Below are 18,553 nucleotides of genomic sequence, written 5' to 3'. Positions count from 1 at the left end.
TCTTATTCCAGAGTTTCATGGCGAGAGTGAGCACAAAAAGAAGCCTGCAAAATTTAAGCCCATGAAGGTGTTGAGGAGGCTGAGCACAAAAAGTGATGTGTCAAAAAACGTGAGCCCACGGAAAGAGAAAAGCTGAGGAGGTGGGACATAGAGAGAAAAATAGAAAAACTAAAGATAGATGGTTCGTCTAACTGTATTTATACTTCTGTAAGCAAAAGGCTGGGAGAAACTGACAACATGCTTTTCTGCTGTTTTTTTCAGCATTTATACAAAAACTCATTCAATTATCAGCATAATTTATGTTTTTTAAACTTAGCTTTGTGAATAGATGCAGTATCGTAATAATTAATGAAGAAAATAGAAGACTAAGGTGTCTTTACCCCATAGGGTCTGACTACAAACTAAGACTGTAACTATAAGTACTTTACCTTCTGTTTGAGAACCAAGAACAGTTAAAACTCTTGTTTTCTTTTTAACTATTTGCAAGAAGAGTCACTAGCTATGACAAAAGTTATTTACCATTGAACAGGTGCACCACATTCCAAAGACATTTCAAAGGAAATTCTGTCGATTTTTTCAAAAATCTATGCATAGTTTAATGGTAGAGATGTAAACAATCAGATTGGTTTGATGTGAAATGTTTCACTGTAAAGAAGCTAACTGGCTCAGATTTCCTTACAGTAGTGGTGATAAAAACAAGGGGTCATGATGTCTACAACACAAATATAGCCATTTTATTTACTATCCAAGTTTTTATATGTTGATAATGGTGAAAAGGTTTCTTTGTAGACTTTGTAGAGTGTCTTAAGAGCCAGCATGTCTCACTCCAATGTGGATGTGTTTTAAAAATATATCATCTCAAAAGTATCATAAAATAGTGTTCCAGAAATGTCATTTCATGTGATAACTTTCTGTGAGGGAGCTTTTAGGAGCATCAGAATTAATGTGGTTCCCATAATCACCACTGTGTACAATTGTAACTTGGTAAGCTTCTCTAAAATGAGCCATCTCACACCAAACAACTTTTGAAAGAATGTTTACATCTCAGCGATTTAATTATGCAAAAATATTGAAAAATTGGTGCAATTCTTCTTTAATTTCTGCTTATTCATTAATGCAGTTTTCTATGTACAACATAAACTGCTCTCCTAGATTTTCAGGATGTGTACAGTGTATATATGTGATCATGCCTGACTATTTTGGAGAATAGCCACCATGTGGAATTGCTTGTTTTCTTCGATGGCTGTACACATGTACATTTTGGTGCTTGTGAAAGATGGGGTTACTAACTTCACTGATGTAAACTCTTATGGAAAGCTCTGACTCTTCCACGCTGCACTGTGGTCTGTGGTTTTCTCAGCAACATTCACAGAGGTTTTATATAAATAGTGTGATGAGTCAAATTTCAGATTTTATGATAAATTCTTGGTGGTGCAGATACTAACTTACTCATTAGCTCCTTTTAATATTGGGGCATATTAGCAATACAAACAGTTAATCCTGATAATTCAGCAGTTAAGTCATTGACTAAATTGTGGATTCTTATTGGAAGTTAGTTCAAGTAAGTTTAAAAGGAATGCTCCAGCACTTTGGACCTAATTTCCATCTGCTGCATCTGTATTGTATGTTTGAGTGCTATGGACAATGGGGTTCATTCAACAATATTTTCCTAACTTTTTTCTTAATTGTTTTCTTGAGAAAGAGCCTAAGAAAAAGTCTGTCAGATTCATGATGTGTTCTTAAAGCATAGAATTGTTTGCATCTTTGTGCTTTTGAGTGTTTGAATTTGCTTTTAATCTAAGAACAAATCCCAAATAAGAAAACATTAGTGAATGTCAGTCTTTGTGAAGACTGCATAAGTGGGTTTTCAGAAGAAATTTCTTCTCAAGAACAGTTGGTGAATAAGGCCCAATAATTTTGATGCATTTCACTTTAACAGTAAATGGTAAGAACATCTTTTAATAGACACTTGAGAATTTATCAAAGTTATATATAATTTAATCTTTAAGTCTGTATAGTTAGTTCTTTTAGAGATTGGACTAGAGGGAGGAAATTGTGGTCATGCATAAAGTTTTCACATGCGGGAAAGCTTAGAAAATTTTAGGGGTGCAAAAGCGACTGTAACTGCTACAGTGTTTCTTACAAACTATGTAAGAAAATCTGTGGTAAGATGTTGTCTCATGTCCATGTTATCACCTGTTTTACCGTTATGGATGTAGTTTTGAATTCGCATTGTAAGTGTGCACATTTTAAAGTGCCTATTGGCTTCTATCATGAGTGAGTCAAACAGTTTTCAGTTATTGCCTTAATACAGGGAAACCAATCAGAAGTCTTGTCTGTGGTATTCGATGGTACAATACAGATAGATATTAGGCTGAAAAATGCTGGAGTATCCTTTTAATGTAGTTAGCATATTATTACAGTGATTGAGACTGAACATGTCTGGTTCTGCAAAGCCAGCACCAGAGAGCTATGTGTCGTGAGGCCTATAAATACGCATAATTGATCTCAGATGCTTTGGGTTAAGCTATTTACGTAACCAGAGACCATAGTTTCAACATAGTTCTGAACTTGAAACTAGCCGCGTCATTGGTGGAAGAAATCAAGGTGAAAGCAAAATGAAGGAACTTTTTAAAATTAGGAATATTTTATTAACATGAGGTAACAGAAGTTGCTTACCATTTTTGGAAAGCTTGTAGGCAAATTTGCAATATAATATTTATGTTCTTGAAATGCCTTTCCTTGTTCGTTGTGGAATTTGTCAGTCTAATGTTCTCTTCCAGGCCTTAATTTCAAGAAAGACATGAAATGTGAGGGTGTCTAAAAGAGTGCCATTATTTTATTGTATTTATGATTAAGAAATCTTTACGTTGTAGAGTATGTACATCTGTGTCTTGATAACTGTTGACATTTTCTTTTGTATTTTGTCTCGTCAGTAAGCTTTTATGTTTTATGCATTAATATAATACCCATATTCTGTTATGTTAGTGCCTCTAATATCTCAAACCAAGGGCTTTTATTGCATAAAAACACAATAATGTGTTTGTAAAAAAAAAAAACAATGCACTTTGGTTTGGGTGGTAAAATTAATAAAACAGATTTATGTAACTAAATCATTGTTTTCTTTCTTGTTTTTTTTTTTTCTTGTCTTTTTTCCCCATTTTGCTTTTCCACTAATCCCATGAAAAAAGTAATGGTCCCTTGGCCACTGGGTCAGAGAATTTATGAAGAATAAACACCAGCACCTAAAAATCAAATTCATAACCCTTGAAAAGCCACATAGCATTAAATAGGCAGTATCATTTCAGTTTGCAGTAATATTGGTAAAGCCATGTACACAGCTGGCAGACCTCTGTTTATTTACAGCTGCTCTTCACTTGTCCTTTTTCTCTCTCCTTTCATCATTTCTGTCCTGAGCTCCTCGCTGCGTCTCCTGTCGATCAGCTCGAGCTCTCTGATTTTCTGTTGGATGGAAGAAGAGAAAGCATCAGTGAATCTTAGGTCGTGTTCGTAAATACTGTTGCTGTCAAGTCAAGCTGAAATTAGATTTGTCCCTAGTTATATTAAACACGATTCATCATCTTCATTTATTTAATTCCAGTCAAAGCAAACAAATATTTAACAGAAGATTTCACAAACCACCTACAGCTAAATGTAACATGATGTTTACAGCTTCATTCTTTTTAGGAGACTTGCTTTCATTTATTTATTTATTTTATTTTTTTGTTTGTTTTTAAAAAGAAATCGGCATGGATATTTTCTTTTTTTCCACTCCAAAGTTCAGTCTTCAGTGAAAACACTCTGGATGACAACACTACAGTATTACAACACAATATTGCTACAGGCAGTGCAAGTTAGGGGTTGTAACTTCTATGATCCTGGATGTTTGCATCACACATTGTCATGTGATCAAGCTCTGTCTGTTGCGTCAATGTTGATGTTGAACATATTAAGTAATGATCTGATGATACTGTGTAGCTGTATGTAAATATAAAGCGATTTATGCATGTAGCTAATGGCTCTTTCAGTGTAGAGAGGGTGGAGATGAAGTTCTACTACCCAGACTGAGTAACTGGTTGAAAACCTTCCAAAGCATCCAGCATTTTATAATTGGGAAACTGTTTAACATGGATATGTGCACTAGGAGACTAAATATGGTGAGTAGCAGTGGTCAAAAAACAATTTTTGGTCAGAATTTTTTCAACATTTGCAACATCTGCCAGGAAAATCCACCAAAATCACAGAGATGTGCATCTCAACTGGACTAAATTTATCAAATGACCGCTGAGTTTGGTGAAAAACAGTACGTAACTTGGCCTGTGATTTTCTCAGGGAAGGAGTTAGAAAACACAGGCATAGCTGATCCAGATGACAACAAAATCACAGAGGAGCACCTGTAAAAGATGCAATTACTCCAGCACCCCCACGTACATTTAAACCTGTCTCAACAGTGTTTTAGAAGTCTGCTTCTCACAATGCAAATAATCCTAAACACATTCAGTAATGTTGAAGTCTGGTCTCTGGGGGGTGGTCAGTGCATTGTTCAGCCTCTTCATTTGATCTGTCTGTCTCCTTTTCTCAGTGAGGGCGTCTTTTACAGCTACACATCCTTTCCTGACCCATAGTGCCGAGTCGTCCTCTCACACTGGAAGGAAGGACAGAAACACCTGTGGATGTTTTCAGATCTGAAGCAGCTTGATTTTCTCCTGTCTCTCAAAGATGAAAGCTTTAAGTGCTGTTTATCCGATGGGGACAGTTTTGATGGTTACCAGGTCTTGCATGGTCTTTTTGGAGTCCCACTTTCTCTGTAGCTTTAACTTACTTTTTTGAAACTGTCTTCACTTTGACTTTCCTCTTTGACATGCAAGTGGATTTACTTTTATCTAATATCAGAAATACCTTCTGGAAAATGATTAACTTGTACTCAATAGCTTTTTGAACTAAAAAGTAAATAATTACTGATTTTGCCCAACAATGTATATGAATTAAGAGAGAAAATTCCTGTTTTCCTTAAATTATCTATCAAAACCAAATGACCTTTACCCGTCTTCTGGGTTTTGATTATGTCACAGTGCACCAGCAGGTAGGGAACAATATTTTAAACCAATATCATGCGGCTGGCATTCTTTTGAACAAATTCAATTGCAAATGGTGCAGTTGTGCTCATCTAGGACTACAGTGCCCATCAAACATCTGGAGCAGGGCTGCCTAAAGTTTATCCCTATAATTAAAATAATGCTATACAAGAATATTTTTCAAACTATTTAAAACCTACGCATCTTCTTTACTGGTATATTGTTGGTCATTGTGGCCCTCTGCCAGGTTTTTGCAAACTGATGATAATGTGCCACTTTATTTTAAAAGTTCTGAAAAACTAGGTGTACCCAAAAAAATTTTAGGCAGTGTAAAACATCTGGTAAACTTTTCTAGAAGCATCTGCCCTAAATGGGTTTGTTTCAAGCTGAAGGGGCGCAGCAGAGGTCCGAAAATGTGTGTGATCATGGTAGTCATGATATCTCACGATCTCTACCTGAGATATCTGAGAGTTAATGATGTGCTGGTAGTGTTGTCCCCTTCCAAGAGCATTCATCTCCTCCAGAAACTGCCTCCTTTCCTCAATCTCATCCAGAACTGTGAAAAAAGTAAATAATATAGTTTTCTCTCATGAAGTTAGATACAGTGCAGTACAAAAGTCGCATGCTCCAGGTCAAGACGTTTAGTTGATTTTTCGACATATATTCTTTACAGAGAATGCACTTCTGTTCATTTTATGTGCAATTTAACACATTTGGAAAAAATTAAATGCAAAATGTGGTCTGTGCAAAAGATATGGCATATTTTATTACCAGCCTTTTAACCAGTCTTTACCATTTTTGTATAAAAATGTCATATTTGAGTGTGTTCTTATAGAGGATGTTAACTTATTTTCTCTTAAATCAACAAAACAGTTTGCGAGGTTCAAACTTCTGCGTGCAACTGTATATTCCACTACAGTGATGTTTTTTAATTTTTACAATAACTGAACTGAAAAATAATCAAATTGAACTGTGAATAATTATATAAATAATCTTAATCAGATTTAATTATGGCGAGGTCAGAGGTTTACACCAATAAAGCAGGATGTTTTGGACAGTGTGATACAAGTTGGTACATATGACACGTACTGCTAAATGTGCGACTTGTCTTACCTTCCTGAAACCTGTCTGTCTCTCTTCCCTCTCCTCTCTCAGTGGGCTGCTGGTGTGAGAGAGAGGGCTGTGGCTCCTCCTGGCCTGTAGCAAGGATGCTCTGCAGTCGGTGCTTCTCTTTCTCCAAATCTCCTTAAACCAGAGTAGATAGAGGGCGGGGGAGATGTGTTATTACACTGCATGTAAAATGGTAAATAATGAATCTAAGGCTGATTGAACTGTCCTAAAGCCGTAATCAGGCCGGACGACTAAGGTTAACAGATAGTCTTATGGAGTTTTTGGGCCCTCCTAGTTATGTTAAACTACGCAAATAAATAGAAACCGTGCATGTAAATGTAGAAAATGTGCAGAAAAAATTGGAGAGGATGATTTGATGTGAACCAAAGTCTGAACAACAAAACATAATAATAACAACAATAATAAACACACATCTTCTAAGCTGCTTATTCTGGATTGTGGGGGGAGCTGGAGCCTATCCCACCAGTCACTGGGTGGAAGGCAGGATACACTTTGGACAGGTAACCAGTCCAACGCCAGGTATAATAATAATAATAAAAGCTTTATTTATAACTTATTTTTATGCATACAATTTATAATATATGAAGTATATATAATACATTATATAATATAAATGAATGTTATAATACTTATGTATTATTGAATATTCGATTATTTATGGAAATCTAAAGGTGGTTCACCTAGAAACGTGCTGCGTAAACTAGCTTTAAAGGTGCAATAACACCATGTAATAATTTTCAAAAAAGAATTTGTTCCCAGTTGTTAAGTGTGTTTTCCTGATTGTTTGTACCCTAAATGAATAGAAAAAAGTTATTATTCCCTGTAAACTTTGCTTTTGTGGTCAGCACAATGATATTTTGAAATTGATCTATTTTTAAGGATATTCGCCATATTTCAAGATACTTAAGAAGCTTCTGGAATTGTGAGAACTATCAAGAAGTTTCTAGAACTGTCCAGAAGTATCTAGAGCTTTCTGGGACTGTACAGAATTGTAGGTAGCTGTATAACTACAGTTATATAGGGCCACTATAGCCCTTCCTGAGAGACATGATCTAATTGATTGGGATTGCATAGTAAGTGGGCAACAGCCATCACAGACAAAGGGGAATTGACCTAGACAGACAGGTGTGAATTCATTCTCTATTCAGATTCTGATAACGACAGTATTCACACTTCACCCCACACCCATTACAGGAGGAGCTTAGGAAGGACCACTACTTTCAAATGTATATATTATGTGTTACTCTGCTACCGGGTGATCAGTCTTGCTCTGCTGAATCCTCAGTACACTCTTGTACTTCGATACTGCATGGAATAAAGATTGACCATTTTTATCGAGTTTGGAGAGACATCCTTTTTCCTTACAGTACACAGCAATTAGTCAATTTAGATGGCATCAAGAGGTTGCATACATCCAGCAGACGCATTTTGCTATGTATGTGGCCATTTTATAAAGACAAGAGCGAAAAAGTACTCTGTGGAAGCATCTGCTAAGATGTGTGAGGCCTACAAAGCATACTTCGGCATGCCTGTTGGTGACCAAGACAAACCATGGGCTCCTCATTTCACATGTGAGCACTGCAAGAAAACTCTTGAAGGTAAGCGGATAAATGATACTCTCTTAAATAGCAGATTTAAATTTTTATTTTGCAAAATTTTTTTATCAGTTAAAGTTTAAAAGAGCTTTAATTAACATCTTTTCACATGTTGTAGTTAAGTATATCAAATATATACAGATATATTTTATTGTTTGATATATAACAGATTTCAAACTGTGTTAATATCACACATACCTCTAGTCATTAGTGTGAAATAGGCCTAAATCAAATTCTCAAGACAAATTTTATTTTGTTTGCTTATAGGTTGGTACAGGGGAGAGAAGAGAGCCACGCATTTTGCTGTCCCAAGAATTTGGCGTGAACCGACTGATCACTCAACAAATTGCTACTTCTGCATGGTGGACCCTTCCAAACGTCGCACTGGCAAAAATGCAACGCCTGTAACGTATCCTGACATTCCTTCATCTATTGCCCCAGTACCACACTGCCCTGAACTTCCTGTACCAACACCTCCAGACAGAGCAACACCACCTTCAGAAGAAAGCAGCAGGTCAGACACCCAGGAAGATGTTGAAGATCACAATATCTCTTCATGTGCAGATGAGGAGCGGAAGCCATACTACCCTAACCAAAAAGACCTCAACGATCTGATCAGAGGCCTTGGTCTCACCAAGTCCAACGCTGAGCTTCTGACATCAAGGCTCAAGCAATGGAACTTATTAGATGAAAGCGTCCAAGTCACAGGTCAGAGGAAGCGTCACCAAGTTTTTTCCACCTTCTTCAGTCATCAAGACGGACTGTGCTTCTGCAACAATGTGGCCGGTCTATTCGAGGCTATAGGTATCACCTGTAACCCGAATGAGTGGCGTCTCTTCATAGACAGCTCATGCAAGAGCCTCAAAGCTGTGCTGCTTCACAATGGGAACAAGTACCCATCTCTTCCTGTAGCTCACTCGGTGCACCTGAAAGAGGAATACACCAGTGTCAAGATGTTGCTAGATGCCTTGAAGTATGATGAGTACGGCTGGGAAGTTATTGGAGATTTCAAAATGGTGTCATTCCTGATGGGCCTCCAAGGTGGTTTTACTAAGTATCCTTGCTTTATTTGCCTTTGGGACAGCCGGGATAGTAAAGCGCACTACTACAGACGGGACTGGCCTCAGCGGACAGAGTTCACTGTGGGGAAGAACAATGTAAAGTGGGAGCCACTGGTGGACCCACGCAAGGTGCTGATGCCACCACTACACATCAAATTGGGGCTCATAAAACAATTTGTCACGGCTCTAGATAAGGAGACGAGAGCTTTCAATTACCTCCAAGATCTTTTCCCTAAGCTGTCTGAAGCAAAGATCAAAGCTGGTGTCTTCGTCGGACCACAAATCAAGAAGATCATAGAGTGCAGTGAATTTCCCAAGAAGCTGAATAGGAAGGAGAGAGCGGCTTGGAACAGTTTTGTCGCAGTGGTTCGTGGCTTCCTAGGCAATCATAAAGATGAAAACTATGTACAACTGGTCCAGACTCTGATAAAGAACTATGCTGCAATGGGCTGCAGGATGTCACTCAAAATCCATATCCTTGATGCTCATCTTGATAAGTTCAAAGAGAACATGGGAGCTTATTCAGAGGAGCAAGGCGAGCGCTTCCACCAGGACATTATGAACTTTGAACGCCGTTACCAAGGACAATATAACGAGAACATGATGGGCGACTATATTTGGGGATTGATTCGTGAATCTGATTTGCAGTATAGTCGTAAATCTCGGAAAACCACACACTTCTGAACAGTTTTTGGTAATCTGTGTAAATTTGCAATGCCTATAGTTCTTAGTCTGACTGTATAAATGAGAAGATGCAAAATCGTCTGTTTCTATAATAAAAATTCAGAATTTTCGTTGCCGTGGTCACAAAAGCGAAGTTTATGATGAATGTAAGCAATTTTTAATTTGTTTTAGACATAAGCAATTGGAATATAACATTAAAAAGCTGGGAACAAAACTTGTGTTACATAGTGTAATCAGAGGTATTAGATACACACGTGTTGCGCTGGGTCGATATTTCTCTCGTGTGTAGTTTTCTCCGGCTCTACATTCCTCAGCGCTGCGTCTTTGCGGCCTGGCTGAGAGAACAGGACCATTACTGACGCTAAACTGGGGCTGAGGATGGCAAGGTGGGGCAGATGAGGTGGGGTTACAGACCAGTGGTAGGGCGCCCCCTTCTGGTACACCAAAGAAAAGACAATGATTGAGGAAAGTAAACAGACTAAGCTTTATCTTCAGGAAAAATTGGATCATGACATCCTTATTTCTTACTCTTCAGCTGGCTGTTGATCTGTCGCTGCTGAAAGCTGGTGAGTCCAGAGTCTCGCATCATCACTGCAGGACAAATACAGTAATAAACAAACTGACTCATGTTAGAATGAATTGAAATACATCACCCCACACCCCACCTTCACCAATCATATTCTTTTGTACGTAAGATTTAAAACATACTTTTTTATATTTTACATACAAAGATTGTAAGAAATTATTTTAGTCCTTGCATTTTAATAAATAAATAAATAAAGTAAGTAAGTAAGTGGGTAACTAAGGAATTACTGAAGGGTCCTGCTTGTACTACTTATAGCTAGAACCTGCCCTGGGTACAACAAACGATCAGCACACGTACTTTGAATTAACTGTGTAGTCTCGCCGCTGTATTTCACCCTCGGATGGTTCCTCAGCCCCTCGCTGCCGTTGGTGTTGTCGCCCATCCTCTTCATTCAGACAAATCAAACGAAGCCGAATCCTCATAGAGAACCTAATAAACTGGACAAGCAAATAATACAACACTAACAAAACACACGCGCACTGATGAAGCCAGACGATCACAAATCGCTCAGTTTCGCTTAGTCTGTGAGTGGAGACGTTGCTACGGTTACCGGAACGCAATGGCAGGAGCGCCAGTCTTGACCAGCAGTTGGCGCCAAAATGCACACGGTTTTATGCCGCTATGAGAAACGCGCCGTATCGTGCCACACTAGATACTATATCAAAAATAGTACACTACAAAGAGATGTCCTCTGTATGTAATCTGAATAACCACTCACGACTTAAATGGCTTTTTGCATGGTGAATTGATGGAGAATGTGTTGTACATGGTTGTATGTAGAACCGTTTGGGTAGGACAGGACAGGACAGGACAGGACAGGACAGGAACCAGGCCGGGAGGCCAACCCGTCATACGCACCGGCACCAATCACTAATCCAGCATGTCACGAACCCATGATTGCAATACATTGTGCTGCACATATATGTTAATGTAGCGTACCGCATGCCACAGAGTTCTGTTTCCCATTTAAATGATTTGATTTTATGATACAACAAAACTAATTAGGCTTACACAGTCTGATCTCAGGCAAGGTTGGATGTATTTTCAGCTCATTTTACAGATAACCTAATTGATTTGTTCTTTGTCTTCATTCACAGGTGCTGAGTGAATGTGGCCTTGCAAATTGTGTGACAGTTTATCTACTAGGTATGAGTTGTTTTAAAACATTTTAGGCTAAGACATTTCCACCATAGCTGGACAGGGCAATATCCATGTGTATATCTAGACTGTCCTTGCATATTCACAAGCTGGAAGAAACTTCTGAGTCACAGATATAGAACACACATCAAGTTAGAAACAGCAGGTGCTCAGTCCATTACATTTTCATGTCAGACATAATTTCATGCTTTTAATATTTTTGTGAGGCTTTAATGTTAATATTGTATCAATATTGTATCAATATGTTGAATCAACAAGGTGGTCTGATTGTTTTGCATCATTAAGATTGTACTGAATGGAAAGGAATTGCATAAATGTGATGCATTTTTATTAATTTCTTTCTCTCTAACCTATTGGTAACTAGCAAAGCTACTTTCTCTAGACAGACAAAGCACTTCTTGTAAGTCGCTCTGGATAAGAGCGTCTGCTAAATGCTGTAGATATAAATGTAAATGTAAAATTAATTCAGAGGTGTCAAATCCAGGTTCAGAAAGTAAAATTCCTTCCCAGGATTTTGTTCCAACAGGCTGGACAGCTCTGCTGGTGGTGTGATCTAACTAGAGAAGTATGTACGCACGGAACTGTATGTTCCGTGTGTGTGCATGAGTGGGTGACTGGCGTGTGGGTGTGTGTGGGTGCATGTGAGCATGTGTGTGTGGACAGCTGGGCCTGGGTCTATGACTTGCTGAGCCTGGACATGTGTGGTACATGGTGGTGGGCAGGAGTTACCCCTCCCCACCGCTCCGCGCTGCTTGCCGACTCCGCCCCCGGGGTATGGGTGTCCTGTGGGTCCCTGGGTGCATGGCTGGACATCTTGGCGTGGTTCCTGCCCTGCTCCCTTGGCGGTTGTGTCCTGAGGGTGGTTTGGGCCTCTTTGGCATGGGGGGTCCTGCCGGGGGTCGGCCGAGCTCGGGCGCCTGGGGCCTCGGGGGCCGCATGCTCGGCTCATGCTGGGGATGTTGGCCTGCCGGGGGGGTGGGCTGCTCATTGCCTCTGGCTCTCCGGTCACTTGCCCTTTGTCTGTGGGCGCTCTGTCTGGGGCCTCCATTCTTCGTCCTCTGGGGCGTGCACGCGGTGGCCGTCGGGGCATGTGGCCTCAGGTCTCCTGAGTTCCTAATGGGCTGTGGATGGTCCGGGTCCCCCGGGTCCTTCCCTATCTGTCTCTGGACCACGGGGGCATGGTTGCGGCTTCTTGCCCTCATTGCTGAGCACATTCCATGACACATAACACGTGGACGCATATACACACATATACACATTGCTGCAAACAGTAGAATTGTGTGTGGTGGGTGGGTGTATATGTATATATGCATATGTATAGATATGTAAACGTGTATGTATGTAGCAGCAAATAGTAGAATTATGTCTGGGTGTATATATGTATAGATATGTGAATATGTATATGTATGTATATCTGTATAATTGTTTTTTTTCCCCTTCTCTTTATTTATTTATTTATTTATTTTTATTTAGTTGTCTATTTATTTACTTATTTTATTTGTTTTTTCTCTTTCTTTTTTTTAATTTTATTTATTTTTTTATTTTATTTTTTTTCCTATTTATTTATTTACTTATTTAATTATCATTATTATGATTTATTATTATTATTATCTCTTTTTTTTTTTGTCTTTCCTCCCTTCTTCTCTTTCTTTCCTGTCCTCTTTTATTGCCTGTCAGGCCTGGCCAAACAAATAAAATACTAACTTTAACAAGAATAGGCTTTAGTAACCTATAGAGCTTTTTCTTGTGAAAACAAATATGTTTGGTACATCAGTACATTCGGATTACCATTCCGATTGCAAAAATGGCCAGACATGACAGGTTAAAAAAAAAACTAGAGAAGCCAGCCTGTTGAAACAAAATCCTGGGAAGGACTTTTACTTTCTGGACCTGAATTTGACACCTCTGAATGGCCGCTCGCCATATTCCAGCCAAGACCACGCCCAGACGTAGTGTTTCATCGTACGATCAAATTGCTCCCTATTCCCTGTGTAGTGCACGATGTAGGTCATCCAGTATTGGCTTCTGCACCCAAACAGTGTTACATGTTGTGGAAAGCAATTGTATATTTGTTTTTGATAAAACGGGTTCCGGCTGGATGAGCCGCGTTCGAAGCCTTATAATAACCAGGATATTCGCACATCCATGACAAAAGTCTAAAGAATGCCACTTGAATGGCTCAAGTGTCCCTGTTTCAGTCAGAATTAGCATCAAAACAAGGCTGAGTCTCTAACGGCTCCGTTCTCCATACACTAGCTAGCACGGGAGCTTTAGAAATTCTAGCATCTGCATCAAAATAACGTTAGTGCCTCATTTATCGAGTATCTGTGTGGCTGAGTCCCAAATGACTAACGGATTTCTTAGCTAACCCTACATTATGCATTGTTGTGGTTTAGGATGCCGTATTTAAATTCCTACGTAGTGCACTATGTAGGGGACAGGGGGCCATTGGAGATACAGCCCCGGCGTGAGAAGAATGGCGAAGTTGGTTTGACGCTAAATCAGACTCGGTATTAATTTTGTGACCAAAAGGTAATTATAACGTGAAAGTTTTAGCAGTGAACAGTGCTGTCTCATTATATGTACATTGTTATGCGACCAAAAGTTAATGAAATGACCGTAAGACTGTATTATACAGAGTGTTCAAGGGGTCCATGGTTGCTTAGTAACGATACCACACTTTTAAGGACCTACATTTCTTGGCGGAATACTTATGTCGATTATTATTAATATCGAATGTAATTATTTCCACAGAGTGTGTACTTTATTACCGTTTTATAAAAGAATAAGCCTCTTGAGGCCGCTCGTTAGTGTTTTTACTCGTGGCTTATTGCTTCAATACGGTCCGAGTGCGCCGCTCTGCAGTTAGACCCTTCGCTTGCTCATTAACGGGCCGCGGTGCTGTCAATTTAGTTTTTATGCCGCACTGAATAAAGTGTCCAAAAGTTTGTAGTCATCTCATCCATCATTTCCATTGAAACTTGCATTAACAGGGAGTTAGTCCACATGATGCTGCTGATGCATTCATATTTCTACCGTGGGTGCACCTTACAGTAGCTGAACTCATTAATTGGAGAGTGGAGTCTAGGACACTGTGTAGAGGTCATGCTCAGCGTCATAAATCCTGTTTAAATTAAATTGATCTTGATGTATAGCTATTATGCCCAAACTCGGGTTTTATTACCTGTTGTCTCATTTCCTGTATCTGACTCTCTCTTCCTTGAAAGTTTCTTTTTTTATCTGGATGCTTTACCTGTGGTTGTGAGTAAAAAAACAAAAGCATGATGGACAAAAGGTCTGGAACTGAACTGTTTCATTTATTGAGTTGTATTGGTCATCTCGAACTGTCCATTTACCGAATGACGTCAGAGTCAGCGGGGTTTGGATGTGGAGTGTTAGAAGAGTCTGTTATAGCACTAGTGGGGCCAACCAGCCCTGTACTTTTCAACCAAGCAACATAGAAATATTAAAATAGATATATAGAAAGGCACATATTTTTGTCAAAATACAATTTTGGCATGCATTGGCTTACAAATAAAAATACAACAAAAAAAAAAATAATAATAAAATTGGAAGCAAAACAAAAAGGTGGTAAACTTTCCAAAGCTTTGACCTTATAAAGTGCCTGTTCCTTTGAGAGCAGGACTCACAGTATAAACGTTCCTGTTCCTCCTCTTAAACAAAAACAAAAACAAAAAATGATGAAAATATTACAACTACTATTAAAAATAAAAAGAAAATTGGCACAGGACACAGGCCATGTAAATACACTTACACTCATAAATACTCGCTCACTGAAAAACAGCAACAATGCAAATGCCTGTTTGGTCCAACATACAGTAGCAGTCTGCTTGAGTACAGTGTTGATCTAGGCTTGTCCTGAGAGACAAAGAGAGAAAGTAAAGATAAACCCTTGTCCGTCCCGACGTGTCACCAACCAGCACGGGAGCAACAGGAGAGAGCGGAGGTTCAGGTTTTGGCACATGTTTGCTGTGTATAACAATACAAGCACTTCTTTAGGCCATGCCCTCGAAGCTGAAAAACACCCAATGTTCCTCTGAGCTAGTGCCAGAGCATAAACTACAAGTTAAACAGCAAATTATCCATGGCTGGCTTACAAGCAAATTAAAATAATATGGTTAACCTTGTACTGGCTCTCACGTTAAGCTACAAGGTAAACAAAATATCAAGCGCAGTGCACAAGAAAGAATTACTCAGATTTAAATACACAGAACAAAAAGCACCCTGCAAATTCCTCTCCATCCTGCCGCACTTCAAGTATGTGCTCCACAATTAGAATTAGCAAACCGAGACAGCGACCTGTGCTCAAAAGGGGGCTGAGGTTCGAGAAGTACAACTGCTGAAGTAAATGCAGCGGATCTGGATTTCTAGAATTTTCTGCCGGATTTGCACAAATGGACTGAACTGCTTGGCTAGAACTGCAGCATTATAGGTTCTAGACTTCACAAAGCTATACTCTACAGACACGGAGCTTCCAATTTCCTGACACTTGTGTACATTGAGGTGAAGGTTTCTGAACCTGGGTTATACTGAGTCTAGGTGTGTTTGGGTTTCCAGGTTTTGAAGAAGACAGTAGTTTAGCCACCCTAAAAGGTGAGAGAGGCCAGAAACAGACAAACGCACACACACAGGCGCTGCATGTTATGGCCGTGCAGAAAGAGAAACGCATCGTCCCTGTTTATTCTGGGCAGAGATGGGCAAAGAGGGGCAGCACTGCCACCTAGTGGTTCAGGAGGATAGTGGCACAGATATATATATAGGGCTCATCTGGAGAGTTTGCTGATAACGCGTATCAGCGCAGCATTCTCGTCTTTCAGCCTCTGGTTATCAGCACGAAGATCAACAAGAATCTGCAGGGAGAGAGAGAAAGAGGAGGTGTGTGGGAAGGGGAGTGTGACAGATAAGAGAGAAAAGTTTATTAAAAAAAAGGTTTAAAGGGGAACTCCACCCATTTTCTTAAAGTTTCTACATAGTTTAATCGTTAAGTTGTAAAGGGTCATTCAGAGCGGTTAGGTGTGAAATGCTTTGTTCTAGAGTTAGAACTGTTCAAAGTGGTGATGATAGGAATCTCTAAAAGTTATTAAAGTCTATAAGTCACAGAATGTTATTACATGAAATGGTGGAATGTGCGGCCTGATGTCCAAGACATTGTTATATGGACGTTGTAAGGCAAAATGGGTGCCCAAAGAAAATCCACTATCAACATTACATATGAAATAAAAAACTCAGAAGACACTTAGATTCAGTGGTGGCTATATTTGTGTTGTAGTCATGGTGATGCCTGGTTCTTATCACCACTACTGTAAAAAAATCTGAGTAAGTTTCTCTAGAATGAACCATTTCACATGAAACTGTTCTGAATGACTTTACATCTCAACTATTAAATTGCATAGATTTTTTTTATCTGTGCAATTCCTCTTTAAATACTAATGAATTAGGCTTTAAAGTGATGCCTCGGTGAAATAAAATCCAATGTATCTCAAACTTAGAAATGTTTGGTATCTGAAGTCTGGAAAAATGGACAAAAGTATGGACAGGCTGCTACTACTGTTTTTAGTTATGTATTTCATCCATTTATATTTATCAATTTATAGATAACAATAATTCAGTGTTGAAAACTACATAAGCAGGCCATATTGTACATTTTTCTTGCATCCTAATACATTTTTACATGACCCTTTTCCCACGTGAAAGCAGTTTAGCTCCACCCATTCACACTGAAGCTACAAGGAGCATTTCGGCTCTTAAAACAAGCATTTTGGCTGCTTTTTTGAATGAGGCACAATACAGGGCAGCCAATCAGAAGCATACATTAACCTTAAAGACACTAACAAAAACAACCTGTTTAGTTGTTAGAGATAACGAGAGGCTAGAAATGGTTATTTAAAATTAATTATGACTCTTTGTGTACATAAAACTACAAAAAAGAGAAAATGTATTAAGACTGATGTATGTAAATTAAGTCTGCAAATATTCTCATTGGCTGCCCTGTATCAGACCTCATTCACAAACCAGTGAACTCTGAAACACCTCTTCTAAATTCAACATGAATGAGCTGGGCTACAGTATTATTGGCTGAATTGGCAATAAATCTAAATGAATTGTTTTTGTGACATCACAAAAATAATGAAATCAAGATGGGCTGGTTTGGCAGCTTAGACTGTATGGACTGAGCATTGAATGAAACCCTTATTTGACAAAATGATTACAAATTAGCCTTGTTGCTACAAAACGTAAGTACTCTCCAAACACCAAACAGGTCTTTACCTGATTGATATTTGTTTATAGATTATATAAACTTTATATTTGGTTAAATAATCACTTTAAGCAGATTTACAGCTAGATATTATAAAGACCAGCTACTATATTAACCCACTTTACCTTAAGCTCATCCTCCAGTTCAGAAGCTTTCCTCTGAAGTGCTTTCTTCTCCTGTAGCGCACACAAAGACACAAGGAATTACTTTCACTTTGTCCCACTCCACAGATTCAGCCTGGCTTTTCCCTAATAAACCCAAGTGTGTATGGTTGAGGTATTTCTAGAGTTACATTGCTTCTTTGATTTCCATGTCCTGTCTTTATTGCTTCTAGCTGCCATCATCATTTGAACTGTTCTCAGAACTGACTAAAAATAACTGGAGAGAAAACGACTCCCAGCTGATTTAATGCCAGACACCACCAGTAAAAGTTGACTCAATTTTTTTTCCAGAGAAAAAGTGAGAGATTGTGAGAGAAATGAGAGCTGACAGTTGAGTAGCACTGATTCAAACCACATATGCAGAAGAAAGGGAATGATGAATAAAAAAAAAACACTCACAAATCTCTCCAGCTCCAGTAGGGCAGGTCGCTCACAGCCATTTTCCTGATTCTGGGTGTAAACGGTGACAGACAGTTGTTATAATGATGGTAAAGTTTTATTATTCATAAAAAAATATATTATGTAATATTATTTATTTTATATGTATTCGCCATCCATCACTCACAACAGCCAAAAATGCTGACTCCTAAGTTGTTCTAGAAAAAAGGTTCCCTTAGTTGTAAAACAAAAATGTAGAAAAACGTTTTGGGCTTGTTGTTTTTTAGATTTTTCAGACCACGTCTCCACCTATTCCACGTGCAGACCATGCAAACACACCTGTCTGAGTCGCTCCAGCTCCACTTTGCTCTCACTGAGCTGCAGCTGTGTCTCTTGGAGCTTCTCTCTCAAAGTAGCGTTCTCCTTCAGCACCTCCAAATACAACTG

The 18,553-nt window shown here is 38.9% G+C and overlaps 3 protein-coding genes across 6 annotated transcripts in view; 1 reads left to right on the top strand and 2 right to left on the bottom strand.

The window, feature by feature from the left end:
- Positions 1-3,131, top strand: part of micall1a (MICAL-like 1a) — a 30,582-nt gene extending 27,451 nt beyond the window's left edge. For both annotated transcript variants that reach the window (XM_017692981.2, XM_017692980.2), the window contains exon 16: positions 12-3,131. In XM_017692981.2, the coding sequence (XP_017548470.1) occupies positions 12-136 (125 nt within the window). In that variant the 3' untranslated portion in view covers positions 137-3,131. The remainder of the gene's footprint in view (positions 1-11) is intronic.
- c30h22orf23 (chromosome 30 C22orf23 homolog) lies at positions 2,939-10,635 on the bottom strand. Of its 3 annotated transcripts, none has more exons than XM_017692983.2 (6): positions 10,430-10,635; positions 10,075-10,137; positions 9,801-9,980; positions 6,189-6,320; positions 5,531-5,631; positions 2,939-3,462 (listed from the first exon to the last, which is right to left on the bottom strand). In XM_017692983.2, the coding sequence occupies exons 1-6, from the start codon at positions 10,521-10,523 to the stop codon at positions 3,361-3,363; spliced, it is 672 nt and encodes a 223-aa protein (XP_017548472.1). In that variant the 5' UTR covers positions 10,524-10,635; the 3' UTR covers positions 2,939-3,360. The 3 variants fall into 3 exon arrangements, with proteins under 3 accessions (XP_017548472.1, XP_037392287.1, XP_017548473.1); XM_037536390.1 differs by having other exon boundaries at positions 6,189-6,317; XM_017692984.2 differs by lacking the exon at positions 2,939-3,462 and adding an exon at positions 4,475-4,645.
- A 3,951-nt stretch (positions 10,636-14,586) lies between these two features.
- Positions 14,587-18,553, bottom strand: part of ppp1r12c (protein phosphatase 1, regulatory subunit 12C) — a 30,580-nt gene continuing 26,613 nt past the window's right edge. Inside the window, exons 17-20 of the mRNA XM_017692982.2 lie at positions 18,446-18,550; positions 18,128-18,178; positions 17,693-17,743; positions 14,587-16,161 (exon numbers count right to left, since the gene is read on the bottom strand). Coding sequence (XP_017548471.1) covers positions 16,075-16,161; positions 17,693-17,743; positions 18,128-18,178; positions 18,446-18,550 — 294 coding nt within the window. The 3' untranslated portion in view covers positions 14,587-16,074. The remainder of the gene's footprint in view (positions 16,162-17,692; positions 17,744-18,127; positions 18,179-18,445; positions 18,551-18,553) is intronic.

Source organism: Pygocentrus nattereri, chromosome 30 (genome assembly GCF_015220715.1).
Source record: "Pygocentrus nattereri isolate fPygNat1 chromosome 30, fPygNat1.pri, whole genome shotgun sequence".
Lineage (NCBI taxonomy): Eukaryota > Metazoa > Chordata > Actinopteri > Characiformes > Serrasalmidae > Pygocentrus > Pygocentrus nattereri.
Note: the sequence above shows the minus strand (reverse complement) of the source record. Positions and strands in the feature narration are given on the sequence as shown.

Bases quoted from the DNA above. Each gene is read 5' to 3' on its own strand.
- c30h22orf23 (XM_017692983.2), bottom strand. From the start codon at position 10,523: ATGAAGAGGATGGGCGACAACACCAACGGCAGCGAGGGGCTGAGGAAC. The intron at 9,981-10,074 runs GTAAGAAATAAG...TTGGTGTACCAG, and splicing joins GATCAACAGCCAGCTGAAGA to AAGGGGGCGCCCTACCACTG. The intron at 3,463-5,530 runs GTAGAGATCGTG...TCCATCCAACAG, and splicing joins TTAACTCTCAGATATCTCAG to AAAATCAGAGAGCTCGAGCT.